At 47.1% G+C, this 23,248-nt stretch overlaps 1 protein-coding gene across 1 annotated transcript in view; it reads left to right on the top strand.

Moving 5' to 3' along the window:
• Positions 1 to 13,668: 13,668 nt before the first annotated feature.
• LOC147666215 (metabotropic glycine receptor-like) overlaps positions 13,669 to 23,248 on the top strand; it is a 310,681-nt gene continuing 301,101 nt past the window's right edge. The window contains exon 1 of the mRNA XM_086949205.1: positions 13,669 to 14,977. Within this exon, the coding sequence (XP_086805331.1) occupies positions 13,911 to 14,977 (1,067 nt within the window). The 5' untranslated portion in view covers positions 13,669 to 13,910. The remainder of the gene's footprint in view (positions 14,978 to 23,248) is intronic.

Raw genomic sequence — 23,248 nt, 5'->3', positions numbered from 1 at the left:
TTACAGGGCCGAGGTCATTTTTAGGTTAATGTGTCTGCTGCCCAGGGCAGCAAATATCCTAACTAGCTGTAGTGTGAATATGGAATGACCCAATACAGCCTGCCATGTCACAAAGGGCTGCTCTAACAGACTAGCTTTCAAAAATTGTTTTACATCTAGATAACCCTGCCAGGCTCAACACAATGAGGATTCATATCATTGAACCAAATATTGTGGAAGCCATAATCAGGGCATTTGAGGGTGAAAGCATTTGTAATATAATTGACCTCTCTACACATCTCTGCAGAACATTGACTAATATTTTTGAGTTTTGTATATTGTAATTTAAGGTCTATGTAGTATGAATCTGCTTTTTTTTAATGAATTGACTCCTTTGAAATTCTGCTTTACCTTTATCTAATTTATGGTCATAGCCCATAAATTGCTGTTTGGAGGTCCTATCAAAGTAATGTACTAAATACACAATATTTGGTGAACATTTGGGGTAGCATTTTTAATGGGAGAAGCGTGGGAATGTTGGGTGATAGGAATTTCTATGATCTAACCAAAGTTTGGTGTTTGCAAGGGATTCCGTCGAAGAATAGGTAGAGGGATGTATGCCAGCTACACCTCCCTGGATTACCCTAGGCACCTTGTTTTTAGACATGTCTGGGCCTGGCAGGTTTTCCTGAATGCTGAACGAGCCCTGGCCTAAATAAGGCAGCTACCCACATCACAAAAATAGGTAAATATGCAAGACAGAATCTTGATGTTTCCTTGTGTATTAGGGGCATTTGAGAGCAACTCCTTTCATGGGTGGTAGCACAGTCAAAGCAAAACCAAAGGGGAAGATGGACGGAGTGTTGAACAATTCAAGCACTCACCCCCAGTCAACTGATCTGGGTTCAATCCATCATCATTCTTTAGCTCACTCCGCCACCGGAGTCACACAAGTGTGGTACAATTGTTATTGGGAGAAGACGAGGAACGCTGTGTGGTAGGACATTTGTGGATCCCGCAGACTCCATTAGTGATGTCTGCTAATCTTTTTTGTTTTGCTGTGTAACTGTGCTATGCAATACAACAAAACAAAATATATTTGCATGCTGACTTTGATTTTGGAGGAGAAAACATTTCTGGTGTTTTTACCAGAAACATTTTCTTTTCCAGTAATGTGGATGACTCGTTGAAGTCCACTGCACTGTGAAGGTATCGTGGTGCAGGTCAACGGGTCATCTTCTGCCCTACAGCAGTTAAACCTGTCAAATCCATGCAGCCTGATGTCCTGTCTAACAAGAATTGACAACAAGCTGCAGGGATATTATGGCTACATTGCACTAACTTCTTTGTTCCATGATAGGGAGGGATTTCTTCAGTTCCGGAAGGCCCCCAGGATGGTAAACTTCTGGGACTGGGGAGCAGCAAAGAGCACAGTTGTCAAAGAAAGGTTGCAAGTGCTGCTAATAGCCATGCACAGCCAAGAGCAACTTTCAGTTGATATACGTGATCAAGGGAAAAGAGGACTAGAGAGAGAATAACAAATAGTGAGAAATACAAAGACGATAAAAGAAAAGATAGAGAGATAAGGGTCTAGAAAAGGAGGGAAGTTTGAGAGAAAGAAATGAGAGTAAATAGAAATGGCAAGAGAGAGAGAATGAGATACAGGAATGGGAAGATAGATTTAGCAGGAAACAGAATGGGATAGTGGTTCCCTGCAGGCTAACTAGTACCCCAACCCCTATTATCCCTTTCCCCTTGTCCCTTTTCCCCTACTTCACATTAAGTTAGTATTATTTCCTGTTCATAGGAATTAGATATCAATCTTCTGTAGTTTGTTGATGGCAACGTCCAGGTGAATGTAACCTATTATTATGTTTGTATTCATCTAACTCTTTTTATATGTTTGAATACTCAATAAAGAATTACAACACAAAAAAAGAATGGGATAGTGGGGAAAATATTGAGAGAGGTAGTAGGGCCGGAGATTGGAACAGATCAGAGAAAGCAAGAGTGAGCCTAAAGGAGCAAAATGAGAGCTAGGTACACGTAAAGAAACGATGATAAGAGATTGTAAATGGAACTTATAGGTTGTCATGTTTTCAGAATTCAACTGGTCAAATGTTATTTCAAAGCACACTCTGCATTTAATTATTTAGAAGGGATCTTAGTGTAAGATCTAAAAAATCACCTTGTCTGTTGGTCTTTAAAATCCTAATAAGGTCTAACCATTGTTACTTTTTGCAAATGTATTAACAATGGCACTCCCTTCTTATTTGTTACCATATGCTCTTAGTGAGAAGTGATGCCACTTTCTCTTTTAATGCCTATCAGAAATGTCTATGTTTTCTCTTATAATTGATGGAAAGGACAACCCATTTGCTCAGAAGTTCAGGTTCTCTTAAGGAGGTGATTTGGCTTTCTAGTGTACATTTAAAAACGTCAGTCTCTAAACTGCTTCATAACATAAAGTTTGACTTTTATCTGCACCTGTGGTAATGACGAACAATACTTTTGCAAGGAGATATTTTCCATTTCTAGTTGAAATGGCAGGCTTCCTTGCTTTCTACATTCACCACTCAAAAAAGTGCATTTTCGTCCAATCATTGTCAGCCACATACTTAAGGATTTTATGCAAGAAGTCTACGGCATGTGTAACAGTTGAGAATGTTCATAATTATGCTGCTGCCTGCTAATATATGGCTCCTCTAATTGGAGATGAAACTATGAAACTAGTATCCTCAGCCAGGCCACAGTCCTCAAATGGACCCATCCCAAGCTCACACAATCACCTAACCTTTACCATGCCTACTTGTCATGCTTGTGGATGTCTAACAAAGCTCTCCTTTTGTACAACACCTTACAAACAACCTGCCTGCAACTATGAGGGGTGTATGCCAATGTCAGAGACTGCTTCAAGTCCATGCAGTTTTCACTAGTGCTTTTGATCAAATGTGATTCAACTATCCATCTTTTATCATATCCTTATAGAGAAATTCATTGTAGGACCTTCTCAACACCACCTTTAAAACTACATTTAAATTCTATTTAGTTTTCACCCTTGGTAAAGCCGTAAAATGTTTAACGCCTTAACCGCGGCGGTTTTTCCGTCGCGGTGCGGGCGTTCTACAGAGTCGGCGGGGCTCCGTCGGCCAACGGCAGACGGCAGCACCCGCGAGGTAGAGCACAAAACGGGTTAAAACACACTGTTTGCAACTAGTTTCCTAAAACGCTCTTGATGGATATGCTCTAATCGCTCTGTAAAGTTAGTTTAAATTAGTGGCAAGTTAAATTAAAACTTCACCACAGAATTTGGTCAGAATAAGAAATTCCACACTACAAATCTTATAAAATTGCCTAGATTTACATGAGGTAGGGTTTATCCTTTTGGGCCTTCCAGGTTTGATGTTTCCCGAGGTAGAATATCCCTGATAGGACATCCTCCAGCAAAACAATTATGAGTGTGGAGGCTGGGGATCTACCACAAGAGATTGGTGGGGAGGGCTTGAGCTGAAGCCAGCATATTTTTTTAAGAACTTGATAAGCTTTACATTTCACAAAGCTTGAACAGTTTAGAAAATACACAACGTTGCGAGTCAGCCTACTTTACAACTTCACACCCATTTACTTTAAATTCCATCTAACTGATAGAATTTAAAGATGATTGTGAAAAGTTGATTGAGTGTGCTTTAATAACAACTCATTCCTTCACACAGAATCACACGGTGTGCACCTGAATATTGAAGGCACCCAATATCGAGAACAGCACAACAAATCTAAAATGCAGACAGATAATATCGTTTTTTGTATACCTACCACCACTTATATGTACCTACAAGATACATATATCATTACGGTATGTAGAGTTAGGAATAGTAAATCTTTACTTCCTTTTATACACTTACCTTTAAATATTCTGTCGATATATTCTTGTACCACGATATTCTGGGGGTCGATATTTAGTGGTGCCACCAGTATTTGGGAAAGAATGCACCTATAGAGCACAGCTTTAATGTTTGGTGATAGCTGATGGCCATGCCCCCTAAAAATATACCTCCGGCTACGTGCCAGGCTGTATTTGAGTATCAGTGCATTAAACTAATCATACATATATATATTTACAAATATCATGGATTTAGCTTTTGTCATTGATTTAAACACTTCCCCCGGCTTGAATCGTTCTGCCTTTGACACTGTGATTGAACATTATTTTTTTCCCTGCAAAAGATTGCCATCCATTATCTTTGTTTGGAGTATACACATTGTACGGGTTCCAAAGCCCATTGAAATTTCTGACATCGGAAGGTTGAAGAGGTCAGTCAATCTTGTGGAACAGAACACTACATATATATTTGTAGATGGACCCACCAGTTTCATCTGTGTCCCAATGTGCGCCCCCTCTAAAATTCATTTCTAGGGACACAGCTGCTTGACTTGAGGATTAGCTGAACTATAGCTTGTAGACGTGGGCTCTCAGTCCACCTTAGCCACAGCTATAACTGTTCTGAGGGTTACAACTCACCACAACTCAGTCTGCCTGCTAGATTCCTTCCCAGTGGGCCTTCACTGGGGTCTGAGCTATTGCTCTTCTAAAATCCATAAACTAGGCCACACGACTAGTCTCACTAAGCAATCTTGCACTGGAATTTATTGGCCATGATTCAGGGAATTTATTGGCCATGATTCTAATAACTATTGGGCAACCAAACCTCGATCATTGGCAAGCCAAAGACCCCCCTCTACAGCACCAGGGTTAAGATATTTCATCCCCGGCCTGGAGGGCACCATAAAAATAATCCTAACCAATAAGGAATGAGAGATGGAGACTAGTAAATTGTAATTACACTGTGTATTAACTTTCATTGTATTTGATGTCAGCTTGTTCAAAGAAATAATTATATTACTATTCAACTATATCATGGGCAGATGAGTGGGAGGTCTCCCATGAGCAATTCTTAAAGCTATCAACTGAGGAACTGATTCACAAAAGCTTTTTTATGTCATCTTACATGTCTATGTTAATCAGGTCTGAACTCTACATCTCCCTATCAGTAAATATGCAAAGATAGCACAGTCCTGTTTATTTGTACTAATTGTATATGAATATTACTTTACACCTGTTCCCTACAAATAAAAGTTTGGTAGAACGAAAAACATAAAACCATATCTCCACTATGCTATCTCCAAATAGCGGCGCTAATCCCTTCTTCCATTCCAAGGGTAACACCTACCCTGGACCACACACTGCTGATAGCAATGCTTGGCATGATTGGGATAGGGCCATACTAAGCATGGGCGGAAAATCCGTTCCGCTCGCGGATTTTCGGTAAATTCGCGATCCGCGAACGCTCGCGAATTTACCGAAAATCCGCAAATTCGCACGCAGCGGATTTTCTTTTCTTGGTGATACAATTTTGCGACGTGCAGTGTAAGTTCGCAATTGCGAACATGTAGGTGCGGCGGGCAGCAACAATCTTGCACTTGCGAAATTACAAAAATTGCAATTCTGCACAAGAAATCCACGAGCAAGCAGCATAGACCTTCTGAAAATGATGATTTTTATGAGAATAACTCCTCAGGTTGACATTTGCCTGCACTTTTTTGGATTTGAGGCCTTTTGACTTTCTTTGGATCACTTTTGGATTAGAAATCAACTTTCACAAGTAAGCTTGTTTGGGGCATTACAGTTGCTGTAATGCTGTTCTGCAGAAAAACGAGTTTTGCTAAACTGAAAGCACTCAGCAGGTGCAAAAGTTCAAATTCATCATTAGTAACCATTCCCTGTAGTGCTTCCTGGCTGGGGCCCCTCCAGAGTTCAGTTGCTAGTTGCAACAATTGTATGACCCTGCTCTGACCCTCACAGCCAGATCATAGAATCGCTACAAGTAGGCCACAAAGGTCCTTGGAAAAAAAATTGCACTGCAACAGAAAGCAAATTACAGATAAGGAAGCAGGTGCCAGACTGGAATTTTAAAACAGTGACACATTAATAAATCAACCCCAAATGAATTCATGTCAGTTGAAGCAGGGCAGGTGTGCTTGCTTTTTCCCCCCATAATCTGCAGTGATGATGAACCAGAGGGTGGCATTGATGTACCAGAGGGTGGCATGGGTGAAACAGAGGGTGGCAGGGGTGAAACAGAGGGTGTTGGGAACCTGTGATGATGAACCAGACGTAGAAACAACATAATCGTGACCGTTGCGAGCCGGCATGTAAGTTCGCAATTGCGAACTGGTACAAAACCCTCGCGAACTGGCAGAAATCCTTGTGAACACAAAAAAAATCCGCAAATTCGCGAGAATTCGCGGATTTTGCGGATTGCGAGTTCGCAAATTCACAAAATTCGCGCACGCCAAATTCGCAAAATTCGCCCATGCTTAGGCCATACAATCACCCTTGTATAGACAGCGACGTATGCGTTCTTTTTTGTCCTTCTTTTAATACAAGCATGTCCATGTACCCTACCGAATTCACCCACCATACAGAGGAAGCATCAATACACAAATGTTCGACCTCTTTCCAGCGAGCACCCTGGCCCTTACTCAAGTAACCCTGAAACCACCTAACCCATATGTCACCTGGATCCTACCCACATACTTCTGTTATACTGCCAAAACTTTGATTTATTTATATATGGTTGTGCCATTAAACAAGGCTTAAAACTGCCCAGAACTCCACCAAGTTCTGCTTTTGCATGCATGTATGGGCATGCAAAAAAATGAAATATTATTCAACAAAATCGTTTTACATCGTGTGCTGCCACCAGAAAATCTCAAGAGTGCCACTTTTCCACTGTCACAAATCCCAAACGCAGTTGCAGTATAACACTGAAGTGCCTTTAACATGCTGTCACTGTGTGTACTTTGAATATGAACCTTGGATTCATTGTACTGTATAACTAATTAGTTAAAGCCTTGAAAAAGCCCCAATGTTTTTTATAAACAAGGGAACCCCATTTATTAGAACCTGGGGTGGAATGATGCTTTTTCAAATACAATGGTTCAGTTTTTGGCCTGATTAGGTCCTAGAGGACAGGTATGGGTAGCGAGTATTCAATAAACGCTAGGGAGCAAAAGCTGTAGGTATAGGTAGAGAAAGTTATTTATTTTGATCTTTTCTTTTTTTGGATATACATAAATACTTGTACTTATACTGTATTTTCAGGTGCTCAGGTGAATAGTATGGTGCAGGACGTGACAAAAGTGAACAAAGTCAACGGACTGTCACACAACAACAAACAAGGTTAAAAAACAATTATATACAATAGAGAGAGTAAAAATCCTTGGGTATGTCGACGGCGTTTCGATCTATGTAACTTTAGATCATCATCAGGACTGATGAGCTTCCTGAAACTTGCCAAGGCATTTTCAGACAAGGGTGATATTTGGATACTTTAGTTGAAGGTTGCTTTCTGGAGAGAATATAGTAGTTAAAGAAAATGTTCTCTCAATTACATGATCCAAGTAGCGCTCTGTCACTTTAATTTAGACGAGGGTCCTACATGGAAGTGTGAGTAACGGCTGGTGAGAGACTCGGACCTACCTGCTCCGCGAACGCGCCAAAACTAATTTCCAGGCGCCAAAACCATTACATGCATAGCGACGAACGCGCTTTAGCAGACCCCCTACCTGCTTCAAATATCGCCGAAATCAAATTTTTTAGGCGCCCGTAATTGAACTTTCCATAGCGAGGATAAGGAACAAACAATTTCCCTCGCTCTGCTAAAACATTCAATCCATGTAGGACCCTCGTCTAAATTAAAGTGACAGAGCGCTACTTGGATCATCTAATTGAGAGAACATTTTCTTTAACTACTATATTCTCTCCAGAAAGCAACCTTCAACTAAAGTATCCAAATATCACCCTTGTCTGAAAATGCCTTGGCAAGTTTCAGGAAGCTCATCAGTCCTGATGATGATTTAAAGTTACATAGATCGAAACGCCGTCGACATACCCAAGGATTTTTACTCTCTCTATTGTATATAATTGTTTTTTAACCTTGTTTGTTGTTGTGTGACAGTCCGTTCACTTTGTTCACTTTTGTCACGTCCTGCACCATACTATTCACCTGAGCACCTGAAAATACAGTATAAGTACAAGTATTTATGTATATCCAAAAAAAGAAAAGATCAAAATAAATAACTTTCTCTACCTATACCTACAGCTTTTGCTCCCTAGCGTTTATTGAATACTCGCTTCCCATACCTGTCCTCTAGGACCTAATCAGGCCAAAAACTGAACCATTGTATTTGAAAAAGCTTGAAAAAGCCCCAGGCCTGAGCATCGCCAAAGAACAAAACAGGTGTTGGCTGACCAACCATTCACTGGTAAGCTGTTACCACCATGCAAATGGATGAAACTGGAAGCAAAACAAAATAAAAATGGTCTATATCAAAGCAAATAAGGAATGTATCGGTGATAATAACCATGTCATACGTATCTCAGGGTACAAATGAATATATATTTGAACTTTTAAATCCAGGTGAAAGCATTCCTACTATCAGACTAATCTGAGAGTTTGCCCTCCCTACTAGAGCCACGCGCCAGTCCAGTGTTAACGCCTCTGACTTTCATGCACTCCTCCGGTTTCATGGTATCAATGTCAGTATGTCGATGCCACAAACATCTACTATTCAAGTATTATCACCTAGCCCCCCTCCCCCCCATACCCTTCAAAGAGGTTTAAAGGAGCTAGAAACGAATCTGCTGGTTTTGTCAATCAGTGTCAACTCAATCTTTTGTGTAGACCATCAGTCTCTCCATATTATCAAAACTCACCTTCCTGTTGTGGAATCTGGGAGGTAGTGTGGCTTTATTGTTAATACCCCTAGTAGAGAGATGTGATAACTCCTCTAAAACAGAGCTAAAAAGTCTACACTTACTGAATGAATTGCTAAAACATGGAAAGGCAGATTTAATTGCTTGCAGTTCTTCCTTTAATCAATTATTTCAGCTACAAATTGGCAGAAGATGAGAGAGCTACACCATTTTATTGGGGATTAAAAGAGGACATGAAAAGTTATGATCTCGGGTACAGAATCCCCCTGAATCTTGTTCAGACATAATTGATTTGGTAATGCGATTGGATCATCACTTACAGGGGGGAAAAAAGAGGCAAGAAAGGTAAAACATCGCAACATGATAATATATGCGAGAAGAGAGAACACCCTCCCAAATCTTTAGCTAATCCGGAACCACTGCAGATTGGCACAGTTTATCTCTCAGTTTTGGAAAGCAAATGAGTGCACAAACAGGCAGGAAAACTCGACTTTTGTCCAGTGAACATCTACAAACAGAGGTCAAACTGAGGGAATAAACCAGATTCTTAAAAAGTATCTTCGTTATCATCGTCTACATGATGAAGATTAGGAGATGATATGGCTAGCCGAATTTGTGTATAAAATAATTCGTCTCATGCATCTCCGGGTTTTTCTCCTGCTTGCGGTAACAAGAATTACTCACTTTGGGATGTTTTTTTCTTTTCTTGTTAGTTTGGGTGCAGAATTAATAGCTATCTCGTGCTTTACTTCTGCAGCTGTTCAGAATGGTTGTTTTCTGAGAAGGCGCGTCATTTCCGGGCTGTTAGAACGATGCGCACTTCCGTGAGGAAGACAGACATTCTCCAGACTGGGGTGTTAAAAGGCGTCAGGGGTTCAATGCAGACGCATGTCTTCAAGGCCCGTTCTTGTGAGCGACTTGTAGCTTCAGACGAGTATTCCCGCCCTTACTTCTTCCTGCGAAAACGAGTTTCTTGCATGGCTTACGGATCAAGTGACCCTAAAGCCGCTGCTGGCAGTCTCCGAATGGATTGCCTGCCATCAACTGCCCTTCGCTCGGCAGGCGCGGCTCGGACGCAGTTTAGTGGTTAATGCTGAGTAACTTGTGGTCGGAGCAAGTGAAGCCGCGGATAAAGGCCCAGCGGTCGTTTGCTTTAATGAAGGGATCTGTGGTTTTCCGGTCCTGTTTCGGACTGTGCGTGCTGAGACTTCGCTCGAGGTGAAGTAAAACGTATCGGTGGCAGTCCAGGGGTGGTTACGATATCTGCGTGCCTGAGTGAGGTCACGTTTAAGTGCTAAGAAGCTCAGTTGTACGCTCAGTATTCTAGTTGGCGCCGCAAGGTCTGGGGGTGACTTGGTAAATGAACTGGCTTGCGATATTTCCTCGTCTGGGTGATGTAGAATAGCTCCGGAGTACGCTATGGATTGTAATGACCCTCTGGGTCTGAGCCTGGTTTATTCCGAACCATCTCCCTAGAATGTTATTCTGGGTGCAGGAAGAAGTCTTTCATTTGGATTGGTCTGATCAGGAAATATGTCTTTGGCAGAGTAAGAAAGCAATAGTCCAGCCTCAGGGAAATACTTACTCTTCCTCTAAAATCTTTTTTAGGAGGATTTGCAGAGATTCTTTCCTTCGAGCAGAAGATTTCCAGTCCTTGCGCTGTGCGAGTTTCACGCGTAGGTCGGCAAAGGGAGCTAGGCCGTTCTTATTTCATTCACACTGGGCAAGGAGCTCACCTGAGGTGCAGAAACCCCCGAGGGCTCCCCTCCTTCCTCCTCGCAAGTCTGCGGGAGGTTTGTGTGCCTTTAATGCGGAACCAGCGCTGGTTTACGGGTCTGGACTCTGGAGTAGGGTGGGATTTCAGCCTCCCGCGAATAAACTTCTAAGAGACGGAAGGATCTAGTGGCCGAATGAAAAGATATTTTGTAATTCATGACACATGAGAGAACATAAAAGATCACCGGAGGAGTACTATTCTAACAACTTTAAGATGCCTTTGTGAGTAGGCCCCCCTGTCTTCTCTTTTAGGTACTGCAAGGCACCTGCCAATGTATTCCAATACCCTTGATGACTGTGGAGCTGTCTATGGTGCTGATTCACATATTGGCCCACGGTTTCCGAAGGAGACTCCTGAGCCTACCCTAACCGGTTCTTGAAATGTCCTGTCAGCACCCAGTGTATCACAGTTAGCTGTGGTCTGACTCTGAGCATTGCAAGTCTGATAGAGGTACCGGATACTGCTGGATAGGGGCCCAAATATCCGGGGGTATAAATGTTACCATGAAGAATAAATGAGATCCTTAATGCACTTGGCAATGGGCAGGAGTGAACCCTGCCCCATCTGTAAATGTAAATATAAATGTAAATGTGTGTGTCTTGTAAAGCGCACTGCTACCCGGAGGCGTCCTTTGTGGTATAGCCCGCTGGGGAACCCGTCCTGGCTTTCCCTGTGAGATATTCCCTCCTGGGTATCTCCAAGGTGAAACCAGGCATCCCCGGTGTTTGTGGGGGGCCGTTGTGGAGATGAGGCAAGCTAATGCCCAGAGTTGCCGAGTGTGATCCTTGGTTAGAGTAGGCACCGGGGCGAGAATGATCAAGTCCGCTGTCCCTGGTCCACGACCCTGCCGCGTCGGGAATTGAACCCTGGTCCCAGGCCATCCTCTGCTTCTGGGTCTGCCGCCTCTAACCAGTGAGCCACACCACGTCATCTCACCCTCCGACAATGCTTGGGTAGTGACAGAGCCTAACATATCCAAGCAGAGCACACATAGGAAAACATTAACCTATCATATTGTCAATCGGTTAAAGATTCCTTGCCCATTCAAAATTATATCTGGCCACCATCATGTCTAATGCATTAGATCTGCTTCATCCCAGCTGCACCACCAACTTCTGGCTTCAGTCACTAGTAGGCTAGCCGAGGAGTAGTAACACCACTGTATGAATTTAAAGTGTGGGAGCCTATGTCTGCTGTTAAGTGAGACACTCTTAATTTATATGAACAGCAATACAGCCACTGCTCGTCAGAAATTGCTTGTTCCCCAGCTCTTTCCTATTTACATTGTGCCCAGTCCACAGCCACTGGAAGGTAACTCGGGACACTCTGTGTAGCCTAGAGAGACACTTTTTAGCCAAGAGATACTCACAAGTCTGTATAAGATAAGTGAGTGGAGCAAATGGTCTAGTTCACAAGGAAAGCCCCCTCCTGAGACCTTCATTGACTGATTGATCCGACAATAAAGGAATATTTCTAGTGCTGTTGGAGCCGAGCGAATCTCTTGGAATTGCTCGGTGGAAATAAGTGTTATCTGTACATCTCACGACAGGCCCACGAGCGAAGGACTAGAACAGGCATCTCTCAGCACAGGTAGCCATGAGCACCAGGTCGCTCACATCGCAGGCGAATAAAGTAAATGAAGGCCACCCTTTTTCTTGAGCCAACTCCATGACTTTGTGGTGGCACTCAGAGGGTCAACGCACAACTGCGTCCTCTGCGAGGGGCAAGCAGCCTGGATTCAAGGGATCCAGGATCGCAGGCCTCTTGCACAAGCGTTGAGGTCCAAAAATAGGCAGAGTGAGCCTCCCCTGCGTGATACTAAAGCGCCAAGTCTGGAGCGACCAGTCCACCCCTCTCATACAGTAAAGTATGTGCAGAAAATGTAATTCTGGGGTTTTTACTGGCCAAGTGAACCTGAGGAGCAGGGTTTGCAATTTATTGAAAAAAGGGGGCTATGGTAATGTTATGAAACAGGCATAACATTCTTAGTAGGCTTACCAACTTCATAACAGCAATTCTCCCTGCTATCGAAAGCAGGAGTTTAATCAATTTCCTCTTGTTGTTTGCTAATCTGACAACAGCAGTTACAGTGAAACACCTCCACGGGTCTCTCCGCACCTAGATGCATAAATATTGCACGGGGCCTGAAGTCCACCTGACATCTGTTGACTTTTCTCTTCTGTGTTGCCCCAACCTCTGTCGCCCTTCACCCGGCCCTTTTTTCCTGGACTCTGCTCTCCTTCCAGGCCCCCTACCATGCCATCCGCTCAGACTCCTTGGTTGCCTCCTTCTCCTACCTCTTCACGTTTCTTTGTGGACTCTCTGTATTTGTTCTGTCTCCTCATCCCAACCCTTCTCTCTCCAGACTTCCTGTCTTCATAGCTCTGCCCCACCCCCACTCATATTTTACGCATTTGCCTTCCTCTAGCCCCAACGTTACACCCATGTCTCTATTTCTTTATTTCCCCCCAAATCTCACCTGTCTACTGCTCCCCTCTATCTGTCATGCCCCCTCCCTGCAGGGGACACCGGATTCTAACACTAGCAGTAAGCTGCGAGGCCTACTTGGCCTGGGCATCTCGGTTGGCTCATGTACCTGCTGCTCCAGACCATGCCTGGTCACTACTCAGCATCCGTGAGCGCAGCGATCATCCTTACAATGGGAAAGTGGACGGGAGGGGTCATTGGAGAAGCCGCCGCCCCCTCACTCATTCCGGAGGGCTATGGACCGGGGGGGGGTGGCGAGGAGTCCTGGGGTGCCCTCCTGGATACCCACCCTGGGCGCGGAGGCTGGAAGTGAGGCGGGGGGAGGCTGCAGCCTCCGTTACCATGGCGCTCCATCCCGGATTTGCTGACATCACCGCCTGCTGCATCTCCTAATGGGAGCGGAGCGATGCCGCCCTAGCCTCTCTCTCTCTCTCCCTCTCGCGCCTCTCCCGGCGGGCCCTCCCTTGCCACCCCGCTCGCATCGCCCCATTTGGACCATTAATGAGCGAGTGCACGACGCGTGGATTAAAAGGCTCGGGCATTAGCCCGCATCGATGCGCGAGGAGGGCCGCGCCAAGGGATGAGCAGGCTTCCAAGCCCGTGACGTGGACCTCGCCTGGGCGAAATAAAACCCACGAGGGGGGCGAGGGGGCAGCCTGCAGCTGGCAGGGCTCTGCGGACGGTCCACTCCCGCTTGCTGAATGTGGTCCCCGGGGCCCGAGGCTGGCACTTGCCGACGAGGGGACGTCGCCGTCTACGAGGCTCGCAGTGGCCCAGAAGCCAGGCGGCGCGCCGAGCGGAGGGGATGAGGCAGCGGCGCTGAGGCAGGGCTAGGGCTGGAATGAGCACCGCCTGGCGGGGTCCCAGGTGCAGGGCGCCCCTCCCCGAGACATGCGGCCGGCTTTGCACTGGGCGCTGCTCTGGTGTTTCCAACTGGAGATGCTGTCCGGCCTGGGGACCTTCCGGAGGCAGAGGTCACCGGACGAGGTCAGGGACGTGAGACCTGGGGACTGGACCACACCTCCCACGGCCCCTCCGAGCCCCGCTTTCTCTCGCTCTCCATCTTCTTCCTCACTGCCCTACTCGCCAACATCCTCCTCTTCCCTGCCCTACTCTTCATCATCCCTGTCTTCTTCCTCCTCGCCCTCAACACCCTTTTCTTCTCCATCCGCCCCTACGGTTTCCTCTTTTTCTCCTCCTGATTCCTTCTCCTCTTCCACCTCTGCCTCAGCCGCGCCCTCCTTCTCCACGGCGCCCACCTGGCCGCCCACTCCCGAAGCGGACCGCGTGGACCCGGACGGCTCCGAGGCAGCCCTGGCCTTCCTCGACTCGGGCGATGCCCTCAGGCTGGCGCAGGCCAACTGCACCCGGAGGTTTGAGATGAAGGGCCTGGAAGGGGAGCCCCACGCCGGGGTCCGCGCCGTCCTCCGCAGCGCCACCGACACCCTGGTCCACGCCACCAACTTCCTGAACATGATCTTCCAGACCAACGACATCCGCGAGTCCAGCGTGCAGGAGGACGTGGAGTGGTACCACGCCCTGGTGCGCAGCGTCCTGGAGGGCGACCCCCGCGCCTCCCGGGCCGCGCTCACCTTCGACGCCCACCCCATGTCCTCGAAGCCGCAGCTGGTGCTGCAGGCCACGAAGAGCGGCCACGAGATCCTGCTGCGGGACCTGACGGCCGCGGACAGCGCCAGCAACCTCAGCCGGGACGAGGGCTTCAGCCACCTCAAGCAGCAGAGGAGCCCCCCCCTGACCAAGACCATCCTCAGCAACGACCTCAAGAGCCTGGGCACCCCCAAGTGGAGCCGGGGGGACAGCTACGTCATGAACCTCAGCCACGTCAGGTGGTCCAGCCCCTTCCTGGAGTGCGAGCAGAGCTCCTTCCTGCCCACCTGGATGGTCAGCCTGTCGGCGGCCTTCTACGGCCTGAAGCCGGACCTCAGCCCCGAGTTCAAGTAAGTGGCTCGCCTCTTTCTCTGAGTGGCCGCGGCGCTCCCCGAGAGCGCTCTCTGGGCCTCAGGGGTTGCAGACATACTGTCATTTTACACAAAAGAAGCTCTTTGCTGTGTATGTTTCAGTGAGGAGGCTGAGACTGAGTCCTGGATGTCTCTCCATGTCTCTGCGTCATCTCCCTCTCTGTGTGTGTCCCATGGCCTCCTCTTCGTCTGAGTCCAAGTGCTCTCTGTGCACATGTGAGTCGTGAATCTACCGATCTGTGCACTCTACAGCCCCCTCTAGGTCTGTGAGCCTTACCGCTCCCTCACTGTATGTGTGTGACTGCTACAGCTCCGCGTGTGTGTGCGCTACAGCTCCTTCTATTCCCGTGAGTCCTAAAGCTCCATGTATGTGTGAGTCCTACAAATCCTTCAACATCTGCGAGGTCTACAGCTCCCTTTATGTCTGTGAGTCCGTCAGCTCTCTCTATGTCTGTGAGCCGTACATCTCTTTCAATATCTGTAAGGTCTACAACTCCCTTAATGTCTGTGAGTCGTACAGCTCTCTCTATGTCTGTAAGTCCTACAGCTCCTTCTATATCTGTGAGTCCCATAGCTCCATGTCTGTGAGTGTCACAGCTTCCTCTATATCTGTAAGTTCTACCGCTCTCTCTTTCTGTGAGTCCTACAGCTCCCTTCATGTCTGTGAGTCGTACAGCTCTCTCTATGTCTGTGAGTCCTACAGCTCCTTCTATATCTGTGAGTCCCACAGCTCCATGTCTGTGAGTGTCACAGCTTCCTCTATATCTGTAAGTTCTACTGCTCTCTCTTTCTGCGAGTCCTACATCTCCACCTATGTCTGTGAGTTCTACAGCTCCTTCTATATCTGTGAGTCCCACATCTCCTTCTGTGTGTGTGAATCCTTCAGCTCCCTCTATTTCCACTAGACCTACAGCTCCTTGTATATCTGTGAGTCTTATAGCTCCTCCTAGATCTGCGAATCCTACAACTCCTTCTCTATCTGTGAGTCCCACAGCTCCATGTCTGTGAGTCTCACAACCTCCTCTATATCTGTGCGTTCTACCGCTCTCTCTGTCTGAGTCCTACAGCTCCCTCTAAGTCTGTGAGTCCTACAGCTCCTTCTATATCAATGACTCCCACGGCTTCTACTATGTCTGTGAGTCCCACAGCTCCTTCTATATCTGTGAGTCCCACAGCTCCATGTCTGTGAGTGTCACAACTTCCTCTATATATGTGCGTTCTACCGCTCTCTCTGTCTGAGTCCTACAGCTCCCTCTAAGTCTGTGAGTCCTACAGCTCCCTCTATGTCTATGATTCCTACAGCTCCTTCTATATCTGTGAGTCCCACAGCTCCATGTCTGTGAGTGTCACAGCTTCCTCTATATCTGTGAGTTCTACCGGTCTCTCTGTCTGAGTCCTACAGCTCCCTCTATGTCTGTGAGTCCTACAGCTCCTTCTGTATCAATGACTCCCACTGCTTCTACTATGTCTGTGAGTCCTACAGCTCCTTCTATATCTGTGAGTCCAACAGCTCCATGTCTGTGAGTGTCACAGCTTCCTCTATATCTGTAAGTTCTACCGCTCTCTTTCTGTGAGTCCTACAGCTCCCTTCATGTCTGTGAGTCCTACAGCTCCTTCTATATCTGTGAGTCCCACAGCTCCATGGCTGTGAGTGTCACAGCTTCCTCTATATCTGTAAGTTCTACTGCTCTCTCTTTCTGTGAGTCCTACAGCTCCCTCTATATCTGTGAGTCCAACAGCTCCTTCTATATCTGTGAGTCCCACATCTCCGTCTGTGTGTGTGATTCCTTCAGCTCCCTCTATTTCCACGACACCTACAGCTCCTTGTATATCTGTGAGTCTTATAGCTCCCCCTAGATCTGCGAATCCTACAACTCATTCTCTATCTGTGAGTCTCACAGCTCCATGTCTGTGAGTCTCACAGCCTCCTCTATATCTGTGAGTTCTACCGCTCTCTCTGTCTGAGTCCTACAGCTCCCTCTAAGTCTGTGAGTCCTACAGCTCCCTCTATGTCTATGATTCCTACAGTTCCTTCTCTATCGGTGAGTCTCACAGCTCCATGTCTGTGAGTCTCACAGCTTCCTCTATATCTGTGAGTTCTACCGGTCTCTCTGTCTGAGTCCTACAGCTCCCTCTAAGTCTGTGAGTCCTACAACTCCTTCTATATCAATGATTCCCACAGCTTCTACTATGTCTGTGAGTCCTACAGCTCCTTCTATATATGTGAGTCCCACAGCTCCACGTCTGTGAGTGTCACAGCTTCCTCTATATCTGTAAGTTCTACTGCTCTCTCTTTCTGTGAGTCCTACAGCTCCCTCTATGTCTGTGAGTCCTACAGCTCCTTCTATATCTGTGAGTCCCACATCTCCTTCTGTGTGTGTGAATCCTTCAGCTCCCTCTATTTCCGCGACACCTACAGCTCCTTGTATATCTGTGAGTCTTATAACTCCCCCTAGATCTGCGAATCCTACAACTCCTTCTCTTTCTGTGAGTCCCACAGCTCCATGTCTGTGAGTCTCACAGCTTCCTCTATATCTGTGAGTTCTACCGCTCTCTCTGTCTGAGTCCTAGAGCTCACTCTATGTCTGTGAGTCCTACAGCTCCCTCTATGTCTGTGAGTCCTACAGCTCCTTCTAAATCAATGACTCCCACAGCTTCTACTATGTCTGTGAGTCCCACAGCTCCTTCTATATCTGTGAGTCCCACAGATCCATGTCTGTGAGTCTCACAGCTTCCTCTGTTTCTGTGAGTTCTACCGCTCTCTCGGTCTGAGTCATACAGCTCCCTCTATGTCTGTGAGCCCTACAGCTCCTTCTATATCAATGATTCCCACTGCTTCTACTATTTATGTGAGTCCTACAATTCCTTCTCTATCTGTGAGTCGCACAGCTCCATGTCTGTGAGTGTCACAGCTTCCTCTATATCTGTAAGTTATACCACTCTCTCTTTCTGTGAGTCCTACAGCTCCCTACATGTCTGTGAGTCCTACAGCTCCCTCTATATCTGTGAGACCTGCAGCTCCTTCTACATCCGTGAGTCCCACAGCTTCTACCATGTATGTGAGCCCTACATCTCTATGTCTGCGAGTCATACAGCTCCTTCTATATCTGTGAGTCCCACAGCTTCTACCATGTATGTGAGTCCTACATCTCTATGTCTGCGAGTCATACAGCTCCTTCTATATCTGTGAGCCCCACAGCTTCCTCTATGGCTGTGAGTCCTCCAGTTTCTTCTATATCCGTGAGTTCTACAGCTCCATCTAGATCTGCGAATTCTACAGCTCCTTCTATGTCTGTAAGTCCTACAGCTCCTTCTATATCTGTGAGTCCTGGAGCTCTCTATGAATCTGTGAGTCCTGGAGCTCTCTATGCGTGTGTGAGTCCTGGAGTTCCCTTTGCATCTGTGAGTCTCTGTGTTTATGGAAGTCCTCGAGCTCTCCGTGCATCTACACACAGGAAGGCTACAGAGATTCTTTCCTTCGAGCCGAAGACTTCCAGCAGAGGAGTGTCATAAAAACCAAGCAATATTGATGTGAGTTTCTCACACAGGTCGACTAAGGGACCTAGGCCGTTCTTATTCCATTCACACCAGACAAGGAACTCACCTGGGGTTCAGGAGCCCCTGCCGTCTCCCCTTCCTCCTTCTCCCAAATCTGCGTGAGATTGTTGTGTCTCTTCAAGGCTGAACCAGCGCTGGTTTATGTGTGTCTGTGAGTCCTAAAGCCCTGAATGTCCCCGAGCTCTCTATGTATCTGTGAGATTCTCTGTATCTGTGAGACCTGGAGCTCTCCCCCCGAATCTGTCAGTCCTGGAACTCTTTGTGTATCTGAGTCTTAGAGCTCCCTCTATATATGTGTGAGTGCGGAAGCTCTCTACATATCTGTGGGTCTCTGTCTTTCTAGTACTCAATCTCTGTCTGTATCTGTGTGCCCTGGATATTTTTATGTGTGTCTGTGAGCCATGGAGCTCTCTGTATATCTGTGAGCCTTGGAGCTCTTTCTGTGTGTCTGTGCGTCCCGAAGCTTGTAATGTGTGCAGCCAAGGAGCTTGCTGTGTCTGTGAGTCCCAGAGCTTGTACTCTTTGCAGCCATGGAACTCTCTGTACATCTGTGAGCCTGAGAGCTCTTTCTGTGTATCTATGAGTCCGGGAGCTTGTACTGTGTGCAGCCATGGAGCTCTTTCTGTGTATCTGTGCGTACTGGAGCTTGTAATGTGTGCAGCCATGGAGCTCGCTGTATATTTGTGAGCCTTGGAGCTCTTTCTGTGTGTCTGTGAGTCCCGGAGCTTGTAATAACGTGTGTACCCATGGAGCTCTTTCTGTGTATCTGTGCGTACTGGAGCTTGTAATGTGTGCAGCCATGGAGCTCGCTGTATATTTGTGAGCCTTGGAGCTCTTTCTGTGTGTCTGTGAGTCCCGGAGCTTGTAATAACGTGTGTACCCATGGAGCTCTTTCTGTGTATCTGTGAGCTTGAGAGCTCTTTTGTGTATCTGTGAGTCTTGGAGCTTGTAATGTCTGTAACCATGAAGCTCGCTGTGGCTGTGAGTCCCAGAGCTTGTAATGTGTGTACCCATGGAGCTCTTTCTGTGTATCTGTGAGTCCTGGAACTTGTACTGTGTGCATCCATGAAGCTCTCAGTATATCTGTGAGCCTTTGAGCTCTTTCTGTGTGTCTGTGAGTCCCAGAGCTTGTAATGTGTGTAGCCAGGGAGCTCGCTGTGTCCGTGAGTCCTAGAGCTTGTACTGTGTGCAGCCATGGAACTCTCTGTACATCTGTGAGCCTGAGAGCTCTTTCTGTGTGTCTGTGAGTCCCGGAGCTTGTACTGCGTGCAGCCATGGAACTCTCTGTACATCTGTGAGCCTGAGAGCTCTTTCTGTGTGTCGGTGAGTCCTGGAGCTTGTACCGTGTGCAGCCATGGAACTCTCTGTACATCTGTGAGCCTGAGAGCTCTTTCTGTGGGTCTGTGAGTCCCGGAGATTGTACTGTGTGCAGCCATGGAACTCTCTGTACATCTGTGAGCCTGAGAGCTCTTTCTGTGTGTCTGTGAGTCCCGGAGCTTGTACTGTGTGCAGCCATGGAACTCTCTGTACATCTGTGAGCCTGAGAGCTCTTTCTGTGTGTCTGTGGGTCCCGGAGCTTGTACTGTGTGCAGCCATGGAACTCTCTGTACATCTGTGAGCCTGAGAGCTCTTTCTGTGTGTCTGTGAGTCCCGGAGCTTGTACTGTGTGCAGCCATGGAGCTCTCTGTGTATCTGTGAGCCTGAGAGCTCTTTCTGTGCGTCTGTGAGTCCTGGAGCTTGTACTGTGTGCAGCCATGGAGCTCTCTGTGTATCTGTGAGCCTGAGAGCTCTTTCTGTGTGTCTGTGAGTCCTGGAGCTTGTACTGTGTGCAGCCATGGAGCTCTCTGTGTATCTGTGAGCCTGAGAGCTCTTTCTGTGTGTCTGTGAGTCCCGGAGCTTGTACTGTGTGCAGCCATGGAGCTCTCTGTGTACCTGTGAGCCTGAGAGCTCTTTCTGTGTGTCTGTGAGTCCCGGAGCTTGTACTGTGTGCAGCCATGGAGCTCTCTGTGTATCTGTGAGCCTGAGAGCTCTTTCTGTGTGTCTGTGAGTCCCGGAGCTTGTACTGTTTGCAGCCATGGAGCTCTCTGTGTATCTGTGAGCCTGAGAGCTCTTTCTGTGTGCCAGTGAATCACGGAGCTTGTGACGTGTGGAGCTATTGAGCTTTCTGTGCATCTGTGAGCCTTAGAGCTCTTTCGGTGTGTCTGTGAGTCCCGGAGCTTGTAATATGTTTAGCCATGGAGCTCTCTGTGTATCTGTGAGCCTTAGAGCTCTTTCTGTGTGTCTGTGAGTCCCGGAGCTTGTACTGTGTGCAGCCATGGAACTCTCTGTACATCTGTGAGCCTGAGAGCTCTTTTTGTGTGTCGGTGAGTCCTGGAGCTTGTACTGTGTGCAGCCATGGAACTCTCTGTACATCTGTGAGCCTGAGAGCTCTTTCTGTGGGTCTGTGAGTCCCGGAGCTTGTACTGTGTGCAGCCATGGAACTCTCTGTACATCTGTGAGCCTGAGAGCTCTTTCTGTGTGTCTGTGAGTCCCGGAGCTTGTACTGTGTGCAGCCATGGAACTCTCTGTACATCTGTGAGCCTGAGAGCTCTTTCTCTGTGTCTGTGGGTCCCGGAGCTTGTACTGTGTGCAGCCATGGAACTCTCTGTACATCTGTGAGCCTGAGAGCTCTTTCTGTGTGTCTGTGAGTCCCAGAGCTTGTACTGTGTGTAACCACGGAGCTCGCTGTATATCTGCGAGCCTTTGAGCTCTTTCTGTGTATCTGTGAGCTTGAGAGCGCATTCTGTGTGTCTTTGAGTCCCAGATCTTGTAATGTGTGCAACCAGGGAGCTCTTTCTGTGTATCTATGAGTCCGGGAGCTTGTACTGTGTACAGCCATGGAGCTCGCTGTATATCTGTTAGCCTTGGAGCTCTTTCTGGTTGTCTGTGAGTCCTGGAACTTGTACTGTGTGCAGCCATGGAGCTCTCTGTATATCTGTGAGCCTTAGAGCTCTCTGTGTATCTGTGATCCTGAGAGCTCTTTCTGTGTGTCTGTTAGTCCCGGAGCTTGTAATGTGTGCAGCCAAGGAGCTCGCTGTGCATCTGTGAGCCTTGGAGCTCTTTCTGTGTATCTGCGAGCCCTGGAGCTTTTAATATGTGTAGCCAAGGAGCTTTTGGTGCATCTGTGAGCTTGAGAGCTCTTTCTGTGTCTGTGAGTCCTGGAGCTTGTACTGTGTGTATCCATGGAGCTCTCCTGGTGGAGGTGTTGTTTTGGCACTCTCTCTGTGTATCCTTGAGTCCAGGGGTTACTTTCTGTCTATCTCGGAGTACAGGGGTTCCTGGTGGAAGTGTGAGTACAAGCACTCTATGTGTATCTGAAAGTCCAGAAGTTTCTTTATGTGTACATCAGAGTACAGGCGTACCTGGAGGAAGTGTGAGTTCTGGCACTCCCTGTGTGTATCTGTGAGTCCAGGAGCGTTCTGTGTATCTCTGAGTACAGGGGTTCCCGGAGGAAGTGTGAGGTATGGCACTCTCTGTGTGTATCTGCAATTCCAGGAGTTTCCTTCTGTGTATCTCTGAGTTCCGAAGTTCCTTGTGTAAATGTGAGTACTAGCCTCTCTCTTTGTGTCTGCGAGTCCGGGGGGTTGGTGTGTATCTCTGAGTACATGAGTTCCTGGTGGAAGTGTGAGTACTGGCACGCTCTCTGTGTATCTCGGAGTACAGGGGTTCCTGGTGGAAGTGTGAGTACTGCCACTCTCTCTGTGTATCTGCACATCCAGGAGCTTTCCCTGTATCTCTGAGTACAGGGTCTCCTGGAGGAAGTGTTAGTTCAGGCACTCTCTGTGTGTATCTGAAAGTCAAGGAGTTTCTTTCTGGTATATCTGAGTACATGGGTTCCTGGAGGAAGTGTGAGTACGGGCACTCTCTGTGTGTATCTGAGAGTACAAGAGTTTCTTTGTGTGTATCTCTGAGTTCAGGAGTTCCTTGTGTAAATGTGAGTACTAGCACTCTCTCTGTCTGCGAGTCCGGGAGATTACTGTGTATCGCTGAGTACAGGGGTTCCTAGTGGAAGTGTGTGTACTGGGACTCTCTCTGTGTATCTTTGAGTCCAGGAGTTTCGTTCTGTGTATCTCTGAGTACAGGGTTTCCTGGAAGAAGTGTGAGTACTGGCATTTTCTCTGTGTATCTGTAAGTCCAGAAGTTTATTTATGTGTATATCAGAGTATAGGCGTTCCTGGTGCAAGTGTGAGTACTGGCACTCTCTCTGTGTATCTGTGAGTCCAGGAGTTTTCTGTGTATCTCTGAGTACAGGGGTTCCTGGAGGAAGTGTGAGTACCGGCACTCTCTCTGTGTATCTTTGAGTCCAGGAGTTTCGTTCTGTGCATCTCTGAGTACAGGGTTTCCTGGAAGAAGTGTGAGTACTGGCACTTTCTCTGTGTATCTTTGAGTCCAGGGGTAACTTTCTGTGTATCTCTGAGTAAAGAGGTTCCTGGAGGAAGTGTGAGTACTGGGACTTTCTGTGTGTATCTGAAAGTCTAGGAGTTTCTTTCTGTGTATCTCTGAGTACAGGGGTTCCTGGAAGAAGTGTGAGTACTGGCACTCTCTCTGTGTGTATCTTTGAGTCCAGGGGTTACTCTCTGTATATCTCGGAGTACAGGGGTCCCTTGTGGAAGTGTGAGTACTGCCACTTTCTGTGTGTGTCTGAAAGTCTAG

The sequence above is a fragment of the Lissotriton vulgaris genome, unplaced genomic scaffold, assembly GCF_964263255.1.
Source record: "Lissotriton vulgaris unplaced genomic scaffold, aLisVul1.2 SCAFFOLD_749, whole genome shotgun sequence".
Classification (NCBI taxonomy): domain Eukaryota; kingdom Metazoa; phylum Chordata; class Amphibia; order Caudata; family Salamandridae; genus Lissotriton; species Lissotriton vulgaris.
Note: the sequence above shows the minus strand (reverse complement) of the source record. Positions and strands in the feature narration are given on the sequence as shown.